At 48.3% G+C, this 16,218-nt stretch overlaps 2 protein-coding genes across 3 annotated transcripts in view; both read right to left on the bottom strand.

The window, feature by feature from the left end:
• LOC310701884 (kyphoscoliosis peptidase-like) overlaps positions 1-2,185 on the bottom strand; it is a 61,870-nt gene extending 59,685 nt beyond the window's left edge. For both annotated transcript variants that reach the window (XM_083493378.1, XM_083493379.1), the window contains exon 1: positions 2,162-2,185. The gene's annotated coding sequence lies outside the window, so the exon portion shown is untranslated. The remainder of the gene's footprint in view (positions 1-2,161) is intronic.
• A 912-nt stretch (positions 2,186-3,097) lies between these two features.
• LOC310701805 (uncharacterized protein) lies at positions 3,098-7,033 on the bottom strand. Its single transcript, XM_083493204.1, has 2 exons — positions 6,573-7,033; positions 3,098-4,631 (listed from the first exon to the last, which is right to left on the bottom strand). The coding sequence occupies exon 2, from the start codon at positions 4,573-4,575 to the stop codon at positions 3,553-3,555; it is 1,023 nt and encodes a 340-aa protein (XP_083349330.1). The 5' UTR covers positions 4,576-4,631; positions 6,573-7,033; the 3' UTR covers positions 3,098-3,552.
• Positions 7,034-16,218: the final 9,185 nt, after the last annotated feature.

The raw sequence follows: 16,218 nt of genomic DNA, 5'->3' as shown, positions 1-16,218 counted from the left end.
GGCGGGGTATAAATAAATTATTATTATTATTATTATTATTATTATTATTATTATTAACACAAGAGACACCCAGGTTAAACACAGGTTTAATCACCCTATCCGGTGTGCTGCATCTTTCCATTTTTGGAGAGTCTTCACTTTTTGTCCATTTGTTTTAATTTGAAAAAGAAAGATGTTTGTAGCCCCTTTTAAATGGTGTTTAACTGGATGCTTACCAAGGGTTACTCAACGAGACAAGCAGTAATGAATTCTACACTTTGCGTGTAGCTGAGAGCATTCTGGCAACCAGAGATTGTACCATGTATACGGCCGACAAGGTGATTATGAAAGCCAGTGTGGGGTAATGGTTAGTGTGTCGGACTAGGACCTGGGAGACTGGGGTTCAAATCCTTACTCTGCCATGAAACTCTCAGGGTGACCTTGGATCAGTCAATATGCTCCAATGGAGAACTGGCCAGTGGCCAGGCAAATCCTACCCTAAAAACAGTAATGGGATTATAGATAGGGTAGGAAGCCAGAAAAACTCCTGGAGGAGAGATCCAGCGGTGGTATCTGCTTTTGGTTTGCACTCTTTAAAAAATAATAATAACGATGCAAGTTTGTGCTCCAATAATGGAGGTAAAAATAAATAAGGAGATGCCAGATCCCAAGGGGACAACAGATATTCAGATCACAATCATCTGTGATTTGATTTGATTTTTTTTTTTTTTTTTGTCAGTCTGATGTTTGTCCAGGAAACCTTAATAAAGCAATTCTCGCTTGGGAAGGTATGTCGCCTGAACCTTTCAGAGGGAGAATCTCTCAGCCGGGCCTTTGTCTCCAATCGTGGCGAATTTCCATACTCATGAAACTTTGCACAAGGAATGTTTTTTTAAAATAACCTATTTCCTACCCCCTCGCCCACTCCCCATCAGCTCACCTTATTGCTGTGGGGCATCCGCTGTTGCTATAGCTGAGGAACACGGTGCTATTTCCACAATAGCAATAGCAAACACTCTGGATTAGAAGGAAGAAACTTTCCTCAGCAGTTTGATGGTGGCACAACAAATACGGCACAAAACTGAAACGATTATTCTCTTTCGGTCCCACTCCAAAGTGTTTCCCCCACATGCAGCCATTTCTTCTCAAAGCAGAGGCAAGAGTGGGTGGGGAAGTAAACACATTTCAGCCGTGCAAACAGCAGTTTCCTACACATACACACCCCAATATATCTCTCCCTGCCCCCTCTATCCACATAAGAGCGGAATAGGGCCAAGCCTACAGTAGGCAGACGGAGGCAGCTCCCTCAGGCAGCAGCAGATATTAGAAGGCCAGAGCACCAGCTCTGGCATGTGCCACACCCTGTGTCTGCCCCACCCGCAAGACAGCCCTCAGGCCAAGGCTCTGTGTTATCCCCAAGACCTGCGAGTAAGGGACTTCCCCTGCAGGCGAAGACAAGGCTCTGGCAGATTGAGCGGACGAGACCAAGAGTGGGTCCCACGGTCAAGGTGGTTTCTGCACAAGCTGTAAAGCCAGTGTGGTGTAGTGGTTAAGAGCGGTAGTCTCGTAATCTGGGGAACCGGGTTCGCGTCTCCGCTCCTCCACATGCAGCTGCTGGGTGACCTTGGGCCAGTCACACTTCTTTGAAGCCTCTCAGCCCCACTCACCTCACAGAGTGTTTGTTGTGGGGGAGGAGGGGAAAGGAGAATGGTAGCCGCTTTGAGACTCCTTCGGGTAGTGATAAAGTGGGATATCAAATCCAAACTCTTCTTTCTCAACCTGCGGGTCCCCAGATGTTGAACTACAACTCTCATCACCCCTAGCTAGCAAGGCCAGAGCTCGGGGATGATGGGAGTTGTAGTCCAACAACATCTGGGGACCCACAGGTTGAGAACCGCTGCAAAGGGAAGTGAGGAGCACATGGGGCTCGTCAGCCCGAGAAGGTAGCCCTTCTAGGGGAAGGAAAACTCTTGATCCTAAACCTCCGCTGCCTTGTGGGACATCTTCAGAAGAAGAAAAGGCTCAGGATTAAACCCTGAACAAATCCAGAGTGGAGAGAGAGGATGGAGCCTTCCTTCCGGCAACTCCTGCAGCCCAGGGCGGAGGAAGGGGGGTGCGGTGGGGGCGGGCCACCCTGGGTGTCACCACTGAGGGGGGTGACAAAATGCCAGGCGGCACTCACCGCAGGGTCTTCAGCGTGCCCGAGCCACACGTCTCTCCGGGGAGCGGCACAGTGACTTGGGCGCCCGGAGGCTCTGAGCTGCCCCAAATGGTCCACCCGCTGCCGCCTCCTCAGCTGTAGGGCGGCTGAGTGGGAGGAGGCAGACAGATTCCTTGGAGGCCCTGCCCCGGCTGGCCCCGCCCCCTCAAGCGGCTGGCCCCACCCCTGGGCCAGTCCCCCGATTGGTTTGCTCCACCGCTGCCTGCCGCGAAGCTGTTGCCCAACATATTGCTCTGCTTTCCTTTGGAGCACATCAGCAAGGCCGAGAAATTGGGAGTCTTGTTGTCTGGGCAGTCCAGGACCTCTAGACACATTGCTCAGGCGTACGCCTCCAGGCAGCCACTTAGGTGCTGCTAAGACAGCTGTTTGACTTCACCCCCCCCGGAGGTGCACTCCATTGCTTCTGGAGACAGACGGATCCCAGCAACTCAAAGCCACTTAAGCATAAAAGCAGCAATGTTAACGCACACTTTGCGCAGAGTAAGTCCCATTGAGCTCTATTGGGGGAGGGGAAGACATGTGTAAGAGGGCACTGTAAGTTTGGATTTGATATCCCGCTTTATCACTACCTGAAGGAGTCTCAAAGCGGCTCACATTCTCCTTTCCCTTCCTCCCCCACAACAAACACTCTGTGAGGTGAGTGAGGCTGAGAGACTTCAGAGAAGTGTGACTAGCCCAAGGTCACCCAGCAGCTGCAGGTGGAGGAGCGGAGACGCGAACCCGGTTCACCAGATCACAAGTCCACCGCTCTAACCACTACACCACACTGGCTCCCTTTCACTGTAAGTGATTCGCTTTGCAGAAATTCTTCATCTACTTCCTACGCTCTTAGCAAGCTCACCAACAAGACGCTTCCTGTTCAGAACTGTAACGCTGGTTATAAACACGAAAACCACATGCATCGTGACTTGTTTATTACATTGCAATAATATTGCTATTAACTGAGTTTTTTATATTAAAAAAAACCTATAACCTGCACATCTTAGATGATATTAAATAAAAGAGGGTACTTTAAAGAAAGGACCCAATAGCAGGTGGTCCTTTGCAGAAGTAGGAAAGAAAAGCCCTTATGAACAAGCTCCGATCACATCCACCAAATTACTCGAGACAGATTTCTGAGTTGGGCGAGCTGGAGGTTCAAGTTTGCTCTCAGTTCTGTTGCGGAATGTCAGGGATCTGCTTGGCCGGCCAGGGTGGATCTGGCGATCTGCCGCTGCAGGAGCAAGTGAAGGCGATAACAAAAAACAGGGAAGTGTTTGGTGCTGCAAGGTCACGTTTGGGTGCAGCCGGGCCAGAGATCCCCCCCCCCCAAAAAAATATTGTCCACCAAACGGCGTAGTTAAGAGTCACCGTCAGTACATTTGGTTAGGGTAAGGCCACAGGGGCAGGAAAGAGACGGGGTTCTCTCCGGCGTGAATCCTCTGGTGCCTCTTGTGATGGGAGCTGCGGCTGAAGCTTTTCCCGCAATCGGAGCAGGTGTAGGGCTTCTCTCCCGTGTGGATGCGGTTGTGCTGCGTGAGGGTGGACTTGTCGGTGAAGCTTTTCCCGCAGTCGGAGCAGGTGTAGGGCTTCTCGCCCGTGTGGATCCTCTTGTGCCGGATCAGGTTGGAGCTGACGTTGAAGCACTTCCCGCAGTGGTTGCACTCAAAGGGCTTCTCTCCGGTGTGGATGCGCATGTGCTTGACCAGGTCTGAGGTCTGGTTGAAGCTCTGCCAGCACTCTGCGCACGTGTGGGGGATTTCGAAGGGGGAGTCCTGCTTCTTCGAGGCCCTGGCCTTCTTGGCTTTGCCCGGAGGCGAGGCCTTGTCGGCGGGGGAGCCCTCCGGGTGGCTACATTTGCCCGGCTGCTTGCCCGGCGGGCTTTTCAGGTGGCGTTTGTGGTGGGAACTGCGGCTGAAGGTCTTCCCGCAGTCGATGCACTGGTAGGGCTTTTCGCCGGTGTGCGTCCGGACGTGCTGGACCAAGGTCGACTTGTCGGTGAAGCTCTTCCCGCACTCGGAGCACAGGTAGGGCTTCTCGCCCGTGTGGATCCTCTGGTGGCGGCTCAGGTTGGAGCTCACGCTGAACATCTTCCCGCAGTCCAGGCACCTGAAAGGCTTCTCCCCCGTGTGGATCCTCTGGTGGTTATGCAGGTCCGAGCTCTGCGCAAAGGTCTGCCCGCACTCGGTGCAGATGTTGGGGTTCTCTCCAGAGCAAGTCTTCTGCGGGGCAGCGAGGCCTTTGCGCTTCCTTGCCTTCTTATCAGGGGGGCCAGCCCCCTTTCCCTCCAACAGGAGGCGGCTATGCTCCTGGTCATCCGAAGCCCGGCGACCCTTCAGCCGCCTATTCTGACCTGAGGTCTGAGGCGTTTTCCCTTTTGATCTTTTGGGAGGCATCTCACTTAGGTTGCACTGGAACAGTCCCCCTAGAGTCCCTCTTGTAGTCCCATCACCTGGTCAGATAAACAGAGAGAGAGAGAGCTGTTCACATGTTGCCTATGGCTAGCATCAGGGATGGAGCTTTAGGGAAGCTTTTAACGTTTAACAGACCACTGTATTTTAATACTTTGTTGGAATCCGCCCAGAGTGGCTGGGGAAAATAATAAAATTATTTATTATTATTATTATTATTATTATTATTATTATTATTATTATTATCATTATCATTATTGTACCTCAGGTTACATACGCTTCAGGTTACAGACTCCGCTAACCCAGAAATAGTACCTTGGGTTAAGAACTTTACCTCAGGATGAGAACAGAAATCGTGCTCCGGCAGCGTGGCGGCAGCAGGAGGCCCCATTAGCTAAAGTGGTGCTTCAGCTTAAGAATGGTTTCAGGTTAAGAACGGACCTCCGGAACAAATTAAGTACTTAACCCGAGGTACCACTGTATTATTATTATTATTATTATTATTATTATTATTATTATTATTGAGAACCTGCTCCTCTCTAGGTGTTCTGGGACCCCATCTCCCATCAGCCAGCAGTTATCAATGGTGTTAGGGACAGAACTACCTAAAATGTATAGAAACTTATTCATGTATGCTGCTACAGCGGTAAGAATGTTACTCGCCCCAAAATGGAAAGAAGCAGATGTCCCAGCAAAAGGAAGAATGGATACAGAAACTTATGCAATAGGCAGAAATGGTGAAACTTACTGGAAGAATAAGAAATCAAGAATACATTTTTTTTTTTTTTGCAAAAGAATGGAAATGGTTTATTGAATATTTTCAGATAAATTATAAACAGATAAAATCATTGGCAGGATTGTTGTAATAACCTGCCGTTTCATAAGAGTATATATTTAAAGAAGATGAATAAATGAGTGAATTAAGTTAACGTGGACATACAGAAGATATTAAAAACAAATTGAGGGAACCGCAGAAAGAGGGGGAAGGAAGTGAAGTTTTGAAATGTCAAAATGATGGTTAAATTAGTGAAATGCATAAAATTAGTGAAATGTATAAACTTGAAAAGTATAAATAAAGAAATGAAGGGGGGAAAGGAATGATGAGCGCTGAGGTCCCACAACATCAAGCGGGCGACAAGGTTCTCCATCTCTGTCTCACATCTGCACCTTAAAACAGTCTGTCTTTTCTTGCGCTTCAGCAAAGCCTTTCCCACTTTGACCTTACTGGACATTTATAGGAAGCTTACCCCTTTTATTTAAAAGAGCACACACACAAAATCCAGCTCCTGCACATTCTGCAGTCGCATGTCAGGCAGGAATCCAATGGGCAGACTTTTCTGCCACATAGTAGGAAACTATCTTATTCCATTGCTCCATTCTAGCTCCATATTGTCTACTCTGACTGGCAGGCAGCTCTCCAGAGTCTCCCAGTCTTTCCTAGCCCTACCTGGGGACTGAAGCTGGGGCCATCTGCATGCAAGTATATGCTCTGAGCTATGGCCCTAGCCATTGGCATTCATCTGCTTTTTGACATCTGCCCATCACCTGTAAAAGACAGAGGGGTTGTGGAAGGGAGAAATAAAACTGGTGGCAGCTGTACTCTGCGATCAACCAACTCTTTCCCCTCCTTTGACCCTGACCCCAGGCCATCTGGTCCAAGCCACTGCCACTGCTAGGGCTGCCACTTCTGTGCAGGGTACCCAGGCTGGGAAAAGGCTCCTGCCCCTTTAACAGCCCTGCAGAAGGGATAATTCCACCAGATGCAGCAGCTGCTCCCGCGTGCGGGGTGGGGGGGGGGGAGAGAGAGAGAACTGCACCTGACGGAATTCTGCCTTCCGTGCAACTCTTAAAGGCACAGCGACCCTCTAAGGGCTGAGACGCTGCGCCTGGGGACAGAGCAGAGAGGTGCCCTTTCCCTCTGCTTTCAGCACACCGTTGTGAATGAGACGCAGCCCAGACGGTGAGAGAGAAGCCGCGCTTACTCTGACAGCCTCCGCGAAGGGAGAGAGGGACTTGAACCGGTCTAAAGGGACAAGGCGTGGCTTTCGTTTTTCTGCGATGCCTTTCCCTTTCTCCCGTCCTGATGTGGGCGGGCCCCTTTCGCCGGCGCCGTCAGCGGATCGGTGCCTGGAGCTCGCGGAAGGAAACCTCCGGGCGAGAGCCCTGCAGAGGCGGCGATCCTCCAGGCATCGATCCCGCAGGGGGCTGGGGTGGAAGAAAGCAGGCGATCGGGGCGGCGCCTTGCTCCTTGGCCCGGGCATCCAGGAGCTAAGCAGCGCAGGTACGGCGGCGAGATCAAGGCTTCTCCTCCTCCGATGCGCGCACGATCGCTTCCATCCGAGGCGGAGGCGCAGCCGTCGAGGGGCTGCGCTGCTCGGGTTTGGGGGTCGCCGTGTGGCAGAGGAGTGGTGACAGGAAGCAGCATAATCGCCTAACCTGGGAAGCCCCACCTCAAAAGCAAAAGTGGAGAAAGCAAGGAAGGAGAGCGAAACGGCGGGCGCCTGCAATAGCGAGAGCCATCTGGTGGCCGCAGCCGTGGATACCTCGCCCCATTCATTCAGCTGCTGCGGGCGCGCCGCGACGTCTGAAGCGCGCTCCCCGCGTCTCCTCAAGAACCCTGAGAACTGTAGTACTGGGAATTGTAGGATTTTTTTGTGGGGAGATGGGATTTGAACGTATGGCGTGTGTATGCAGCCGCAGGTGCTTCCAAACAGTGCCTGCACCCAGCCCAGTTTCTTAGCCCCAAGAAGGTTGTTGTTGTGGTTGTTGTTTAGTCTTTTAGTCGTGTCCAACTCTTCGTGACCCCATGGACCAGAGCACGCCAGGCACTCCTGTCTTCCACTGCCTCCCGCAGTTTGGTCAAACTCATGCTGGTAGCTTCAAGAACACTGTCCAACCATCTCATCCTCTGTCTTCCCCTTCTCCTTGTGCCCTCCATCTTTCCCAACATAAGGGTCTTTTCCAGGGAGTCTTCTCTTCTCAAGAGGTGGCCAAAGTATTGGAGCCTCAGCTTCAGGATCTGTCCTTCCAGGGAGCACTCAGGGCTAATTTCCTTAAGAATGGATAGGTTTGATCTTCTTGCAGTCCATGGGACTCTCAAGAGTCTCCTCCAGCACCATAATACAAAAGCATCCATTCTTCAGCGATCAGCCTTCTTTATGGTCCGGCTCTCACTTCCATACATCACTACTGGGAAAACCATAGCACCCCCAAGAAGGTAGAGTGGTGCAATTCATACCTGAGCATCTCCCTTTCTTGAAGAGGCAGTCCTGTTGCACGTATCTTCAGCGCTTTCAGACCCACCAAACATGCATTTGGGGACTCCTTCCTTCAATATTTCGTCTTATGTTCTGCATGCTGGGTAGTGCTGCTGCTGCAAACCAGCTTGGGTAAGGCCACTGCCACCCACTAGCAGGTCCCAATCCACCAGTTGAAGACCAGTGGAGTACATGATGCTAGGACTGCTGAGCTAGGCCCCCTTCCCTAAGGAACGTCCAGAGGAGGGCAGCCAAAATGGTCAAAGGCCTGGAAACGATGCCTTATGAGGAACGGCTAAGGGAGCTGGGCATGTTTAGCCTGGAGAAGAGGAGGTTAAGGGGTGATATGATAGCCATGTTCAAATATATAAAAGGATGTCACATAGAGGAAGGAGAAAGGTTGTTTTCTGCTGCTCCAGAGAAGTGGACACAGAGCAATGGATCCAAACTACAAGAAAGAAGATTCCACCTAAACATTAGGAAGAACTTCCTGGCAGTAAGAGCTGTTCGACAGTGGAATTTGCTGCCAAGGAGTGTGGTGGAGTCTCCTACTTTGGAGGTCTTTAAGCAGAGGCTTGACAACCATATGTCAGGAGTGCTCTGATGGTGTTTCCTGCTTGGCAGGGGGTTGGACTCGATGGCCCTTGTGGTCTCTTCCAACTCTATGATTCTATGATTCTATTCTCTGATTCTATGATTCTATGAAATGCTGCTTGCACCCTGACCTAACCCCAAGTATTTGTTTGGTGGTGGGTTACCCAGATTCTCTCACTCAGGAATTCATGGCTGCCTTGAGAGGTGCTGCTTGTTCCAGCTAAGGTCCTACAACCAACTCCCCCACCTTCACTGTGTGTGGCTTTGATCAAGGGCCTACACTGCCCCAGGAGGAAACTACTGAGGAAATAGATAGCTCAGTTGGTTAGAGCATGGTGCTGATTACAAGGTCACTGGTTCGATCCCCATTTGGGATGGCTGCGTTGCATTGGGTTGGACTAGATCAGGGGTCAGCAAACTTTTTCAGCAGGGGGCCGGTCCACTGTCCCTCAGACCTTGTGGGGGGCCGGACTATATTTTGAGGGGGGGAAATGAACGAATTCCTATGCCCCACCAATAACCCAGCAATGCGTTTTAAATAAAAGCACACATTCTACTCATGTAAAAACACGCTGATTCCTGGACTGTCCGCGGGCTGGATTTAGAAGGCGATTGGTCCGGATCCGGCCCCCGGGCCTTAGTTTGCCTACCCATGGACTAGATGATCCTGCCCTTCCAACTCTACAAATCTATGATTTCGTGAAGGAAGCAGCTGCAGCGGCTTCTTCTGACGCAGGAAGCTCAAATCTTTGAGAAGACATTAAGGAGAGAGTGAGAGAGCGAAGCCCTCCCTCAACGATAGCCAAGGCCCTCTGGTGGCAAAGAAGGAGTTATTATCTCCCCTCCCTTTTTTGCGACCACCTCCCCCAAAGTAAATTCAACCTTGGGGGGAAAACGACAGAAGCAGAATCTCAGCTGAGCTCTGGATGGAGCCAGGAAATGCTGGGGATTTGTGGCAGAGGCTAGAAGCTACAGCAGCTTAACAGGCCCAAACCGAGAGGCCCAAATGAGGCCTGGTTTACAACACACAACGTCAAGCACGGCCTCTCTGTGTGTTTTAAGGCACCTGGGATCCACATGCTTCGTATCACATTTAAACAGGGTCACTGGTTTTCTGTTTGGACAGTATTAGCATGCAGGGGCCTGAATGCTGAGAATACGCAGCCATATGCGCCAATGAGAATGCAAGGAAAAAGGGTTTTTTATTTCATTTGTTTATTTTAAAAAAAACACATGCCGGAGTTTGCACTGAAAGCAGGACTGTAAGGAGCTGCCCTGTTTTACAAACTCGGGCTGCATACATGTCGTACATTTAAAGCATGTCACCCATCCCAAAAATATTAATGGGGACTATGGTTTATTAAGGGTCCTGGGGATTATAGCTCTGTGAGGCGTGAACTACCATTCCCAGGTTTTGTGGGGTGGCTGTGTGCTTTAAATACATGGGGTGTGTACACACAACCACGGTCTGGCTCAAAATAAATACCATCCACCTCATTTTTGTTTCCTTCAGAGGCACCTAGACTCCATCCTCAGACTCTGGCCCTCTCCTCTAGTCTTGTTTACTTTCCTAGCCCTCCTAAGATTAGCAGAGGTAACATTAACAGATTAAGTGGATGTTTGTGTGTTCCACAAAAGCCCTGGATTGGCTACTATGAGATACAGGATTCTAGCTGATATGAACCTTTGGCCTGATCCAGCAATGATTTCCTTAAGTCCTTAAGGTATTCTGACTAGACCAAAACTTTAATAATGAATGGGGGAAATTTATAGTTTATCTTAAAAACCACTGTAAACTGTTAAAATCGTTAGTGGAGTTGGAATAACACTTGTAGTGTAGCGATGAACTTTGGACATAATGGAGATATTAAAAAGTTGGATTATTATAAAAGATGCAGAAGAAAAGGATTAACAATAAGACCCCACAAAGGGGAAGAGGGAAGTCCAGGAGATTCTTTGGAATCTCACTTTTATATATATTATGCTGTTATGTGAATGTAAATTCTAATCTGGAAAATCAAATTAGTTTATAAAAATAAAATAAATTAAATTAAATATTCTGATAAAATGGGCGGCCTTAAGTCCTTGCGTTGATAGGACATGTTAGCAACTTTGTCACTTCATTAGAAATGTGCTTGATTTGGAAATCATCACAAAACATGCGAAAAACCCCATACATCACAGTTCTTAGATAAGCTATAGTTTTGTTGATACACTTTAGCTCTGTAGGGAACCTGCGGCCTTCCATACATTGCTGGACTTTAACCCCCCATCACCACTGACCATTGCCCGTGCTGGATAGGGCTGATGGGATTTGAAGTCCCAACATCTGGAGGGCCACAGGTTACCCCACCCCACCCCTGGATCTACAGTACGTGGCCAAACCTGACAGATTCTGGCTCGCTTAACTCAGGCAGCTGGAGTGCCAGACCTCTTTGCTCAAGACTGAAACAGCAACCCTTGGGGAAGCTTGCAAAACTTACTATGTCCCACACAGCCCACCAGCCAGCTCCCCAAGCACTCCGCAGGCCACACTACACAGCTGGTGACATGCAAGACGCAAGCTGATCCCATCTGCCTTGGAACAGGAGCTCATTCCAGCCAAACACTAGCCACCTCTTGTCAAGAGTTGCATGCACAAAGGCCAATCCGTTTGCTATTGCAGGGGACCCAGGATTAATTTTTTTACTGCATGAGCCACACAACACACAGGAAGGAGCATTTGTACAGATGCAGACATGTGCACAAACCATTATGTCTTTGAGATGTTGGTCCTTCTGACAAGAGAGGCATTAGGTGCTGAAGCCTATCTTGTTAAGGATCGGTATACCTGAAGGAAAGGGATCTGTATACCTGAAGGAGCGTCTCCATCCCCATCGTTCAGCCTAGACACTGAGGTCCAGCTTCGAGGGTCTTCTGGCGGTTCCTTCACTGCGAGAAGTGAGGTGACAGGGAACCAGGCAGAGGGCCTTCTCGGTAGTGGCACCCGCCCTGTGGAATGCCTCCCATCAGATGTCAAGAAAATAAACAACTATCTGACTTTTAGGAGATATCTGAAGGCAGCCCTGTTTAGGGAAGCTTTTAATGTTTGATGTTTTATCATGCTTTTAATATTCTGCTGGGAACCACCCAGAGTGACTGGGGAAACCCAGCCAGCTGGGCAGGTATAAATATTAAATTATTATTATTATAATTCAGGCTATGTACACATAACTCTCTTATTTCCATTTAGCTTCTGTTATCATAGATGGCACCCTCATGGACAAAGGCAAACAATTAAGAGATGCTCCTGCAAAAAGCTATTCAGATGTACTTGTACTTTATATTGTTCAGTGTACGTTTCATTTATAAGAGAAGCGTCGCCTCACATGTTGTATGAAAACATAACCCCAAACGCTCCGGCAAAAGTATCCATCTCATCATCACGGTGGAAAGAGATGCCTTGGTAGAACTGTTGGCTTACAAGTGTGGAGGTGTTGCTATATTGCAGGTGTGTGGGACCTCTGGCCCTTCAGACGCAGCCGAACGACAAGCGCCGTCAGCCTCAGCAAGCGTGGGATGATGGGAGTTGTAGTCCAGCAACATCTGGAGGGCCACAGGTTCCCCACACCGGATGTAGCAGATGAGGCCATCAGAACAGCCTGTTTTCTTGCTTCGTCCTGCTGCTGTAGCCATCAGGGCTTCCACCATGCCCCAAAGCGGACAGGGAAAGGGAGCAAACAGGAGGATCTAGCAAGAAAAGAGGCGGGGAGACCTCTAATCTCCCGCTGCAGCAAAATTAAATGTAAAGCTTTAAAAAAACCACAACAACCCAGACCTCCAGGGAGAAGACAAGTGACAATGACATACTCAGGCGAGAAGTGGGATTTCACGTTACTCTTTAAAAGAAGAGTTGATACTTCCTATTTCAACCATGTTTAAAATAAATGGAGAAGTGAACCATTAACAACACGACTGACCAAGGGATTCACACACACAAAAATGATAAAACGGGTACAGAAAGGCAGATTGCACATAGCAAACCTTAGTTTGTTTATTTTTTAATGAAAATTTCATTCACCAGGGAAATGCTTAGATACTATGTCGATTAAGTTATTAGAACTCTCCACACACTTCCAACAGCAAGGCTTGCTTTAAAATCATTACACCACATCACCTTTTTTTTTTTTTAAAAGGGGGGTGAATTACATATACACATTGCTGTGCTCTAAATAAAATGCTGTAACAGGATGGGTGGAGGGGGTGAAATTTCACACGCACACGCCCTAATTCAGAGCCCCAGATCCTCCACGAAGCATTCTTGTGAGATCCTGTCTGAGCAACATCCCAATTCATTAAGGGGGAGATTTTTGGTGTGTTGAGCTGTGCCTATCATCAAAAAATGGGAAAATCCTTGCATTTAGAAACAGGGCAGAGGGTGCTCTGTCTATTGGTAAATATACTCTTGATGAAAGTGGGCAGGAACACAGGCACAGAATAGCAATGAAACATAATGGGAGCCTGGGCAACCTATTGCGCCCATATTCATCACTAAAAGCTTTGAAAGACCAGGTCTGCACTTTGTGGAGCATAAAACAGGTTTCTTCACCCTCGGCCCTCCAGGTGTTTTTGGCCTACAACTCCCATGATCCCTAGCTAGCAGGACCAGCGGTCAGGGATGATGGGAATTGTAGTCTCAAAACATCTGGAGGGCCGAGGTTGAGGAAGCCTGGCATAAAGGATTTGCCTTGCTGGTTCAGACAGAAAAGCTCATCTAATCCAACACTCCTCTGCCATCATGCCCTCCCAGAGGCCCCCATTAAGTTCATTATCATAGAATTGTAGAGTTGGAAGGGACACCAAGGGTCATCTAGTCCAACCCCCGAGCGATGCAGGAATCACAACTATAGCATCCAATAGCTATGGCCATCCTTCTGCTTGTTTGATGCTCCAAGGTCTACAGGACCTCAGTATATGGAAGTTAGTGGCTAACAGCCCTTGACAGAACTATCCTCCATTAATTTATCTAAACCCCTTAAAAAACAGAAAGCCATCTACACTTAATGGCCATGATCAGCCTGAAGGCGTGAATGAATCAGGACTCTTGCACAGTTACTGTAACTTGCAAATGAACTTTTGGGTGAACGCAAGATCAAAACCTTGATAGATGGATTACTGTGGCCCGATTCTGAAATGTGTCGTGTACTAACACAACTCTGCAGGGATTATTTTCGAGAAATACTTTCAATAGGGGAGTTGTGCAACGGCTGGTTATAACCATACAGCCAGGAAAACTAGTGGACAGTATTGTTAAAAAACTGCCAAGAATATAGGACAAGTCTTGCTGAAGCACAACCAGCATGGCTTCTGCAAGGACAAGCCCTGCCACACAGACTTACATGAATTCTTTGATGGGGTCAACAAGCATATGCATACGGGTCATCTAGTTGACATTTTGCACGTAAGGCTTTGAAAAAGCTTTTGACAAAGTACAGTGGTACCTCTAGTTACGAACTTAATTCGTTCTGGAGGTCCATTCTTAACCTGAAACTGTTCTTAACTGGAGGCATGCTTTCACTAATGGGGCCTCTTGCTGCTGCTGTGCCACCGGCACACGATTTCCGTTCTCATCCTGGGGCAAAGTTCTCAACTCGGGGTAACTCTTCACGTTAGCGGAGTTTGTAACCTGAAGTGGTTGTAACCTGAGGCGTTTGTAACTCAAGGTACCACTGTACCTCACCAAAGACTCCTGGCGCTAAGTGAGCTTAGCGGTCATGGGAAAGAGGACGACGACCCCTGGTGAGATCAGTAACAGTTTGGAAAACAGGAAGCGGAGAATTGGAATAAATGCGAGTTCTCCCAGTGAAGGATGTATGTTTCCGAGCACAATTAAAAGTGTTGGTGCTGACCTTTAAAGCCCTAAATGGGACTTGTATACCAGAAGGTATACAAGTTGTTTTCTGCTGCTCCAGAGAAGCGGACACGGAGCAATGGATCCAAACTACAAGAAAGAAGATTCCACCTAAACATTAGGAAGAACTTCCTGACAGTAAGAGCTGTTCAACAGTGGAATTTGCTGCCAAGGAGTGTGGTGGAGTCTCCTTCTTTGGAGGTCTTTAAGCAGAGGCTTGACAACCATATGTCAGGAGTGCTCTGATGGTGTTTCCTGCTTGGCAGGGGGTTGGACTCGATGACCCTTGTGGTCTCTTCCAACTCTATGATTCTATGGAGCTTCTCCACCCCCCATTGTTCAGCCCAGACACTGAGGTCCTCCTCTGAGGGTCTTCTGGCTGTTCCCCCCTTGCAAGAAGTGAAGTTACAGGGAACCAGGCAGAGGGCCTTCTAGGTAGTGGTGCCCACCCTGTGGAACACCCTCCCATCAGATGTCAAGGAGATAAATGACTACCTGACTTTTAGAAGACATCTGAAGGCAGCCCTGTACAGGGAAGGTTTTTTAAAATTGTGTTTTCAATATTTTGTTGGAAGCCACCCAGAGTGGCTGGGGCAACGCAGTCAGATGAGTGGCCTATAAATAATTTAAAAAGAATTTTAAAAAATATCACGTAGAAAGTCTCTCAAGGATTGGTATTGGGACCTGTGCTTTTTAACTTGTTGATAATTTAGTTAGGCATGTGGTAGTCAAGCCGGCTGATAGTATCAGATTCATGGTGAAGAGCTCCGAAAAGATCTCTCCAAGCTGACGACAAAATGACAAATGCAATTTGAGGTGATATACATTGGAGCAACAAGTCTAAATTAAACATAAATCCTCATGGGGTCTGAACTGCCAGTGACTGACCAAGAGTGAGACTTTGGGGTCGTAGCGGAAAGTTCAGTGATGTCAATCCAGTGTGTGACAGCTGTGAAAAACATGAATTCCATGCTAGGGATCATTGCAAAAAAGAAAAGAAAAGAAAATTACCAGTATGATGATATGACTACAGTGGTACCTCTAGCTGCGGACTTAATCCATTTTGGGGTGCCATGCATGCAGCGAACCCAGAAGTAAACATTTCTGGGTTTGCCGTGTTCGTAAGCTGAAAGTCCGTAAGAGCGGAATGAGGTAGGACTGTATTCAACTGCACTTAGAATACTGTGTACAGTTCTGGGCCCCTCGCCTCAAACAGGATTTTGTAGCGTTGGAAAAGGCTCAGAAAACGGAAACCCAAAGGATCAAGAGGATGGAGGAAAACTTAACAAAACCTAAGCCTGTTTCAGAGACGAGTAAGAGCCGCCACGAGAGAAGTTTGTAAGATGATGCACGGTGCAGAGAAAGTGGATGGAGTTTCTCCTTCTCTCGTGATGCCAGAACTTACGGACATTAAATGAAGCTGATATTGGCAGATTCGGGACATATGAAAGACACAGCACAGAGTTAACTGATGGACAAATTCATTGCTAAGGCTGCTGGTCACTGGCTCCTACCTTTTGCTCCCTGCTCTGTCAGAGGCAGTATGCCGGGAATCCCAGGTGGTGAAGAGTTATTATGCTCAGGCCCTGATTCTCATAGGCTTCTCATGGATGTCTGGGTTGGCCAATCAGAGAACAGGATGCTGGACTAGAGAAGCCATTGGTCTGATTCAGCAGGGCTCTTCTTACAAATGGACATACACACACACACATCCCGCAAAAAACCCCCTACAAATAATAGTGGGAATTTTCTAAACGCCTCTATATTAACCAAGAGTTTGCCTTCTGGGATACAAAAACTCATACAGCAGAAACAAATAATGGATTCAGACAGAATGCAGCACTTACGGGTGATTGAGAAATGCTGACTTGTTTTTGTTTTTCCCTG

The sequence above is a fragment of the Podarcis liolepis genome (assembly GCF_965112155.1).
Source record: "Podarcis liolepis genome assembly, chromosome: 2".
Taxonomy (NCBI): Eukaryota; Metazoa; Chordata; class Lepidosauria; order Squamata; family Lacertidae; genus Podarcis; species Podarcis liolepis.
Note: the sequence above shows the minus strand (reverse complement) of the source record. Positions and strands in the feature narration are given on the sequence as shown.

Bases quoted from the DNA above. Each gene is read 5' to 3' on its own strand.
- LOC310701805 (XM_083493204.1), bottom strand. From the start codon at position 4,575: ATGCCTCCCAAAAGATCAAAAGGGAAAACGCCTCAGACCTCAGGTCAG.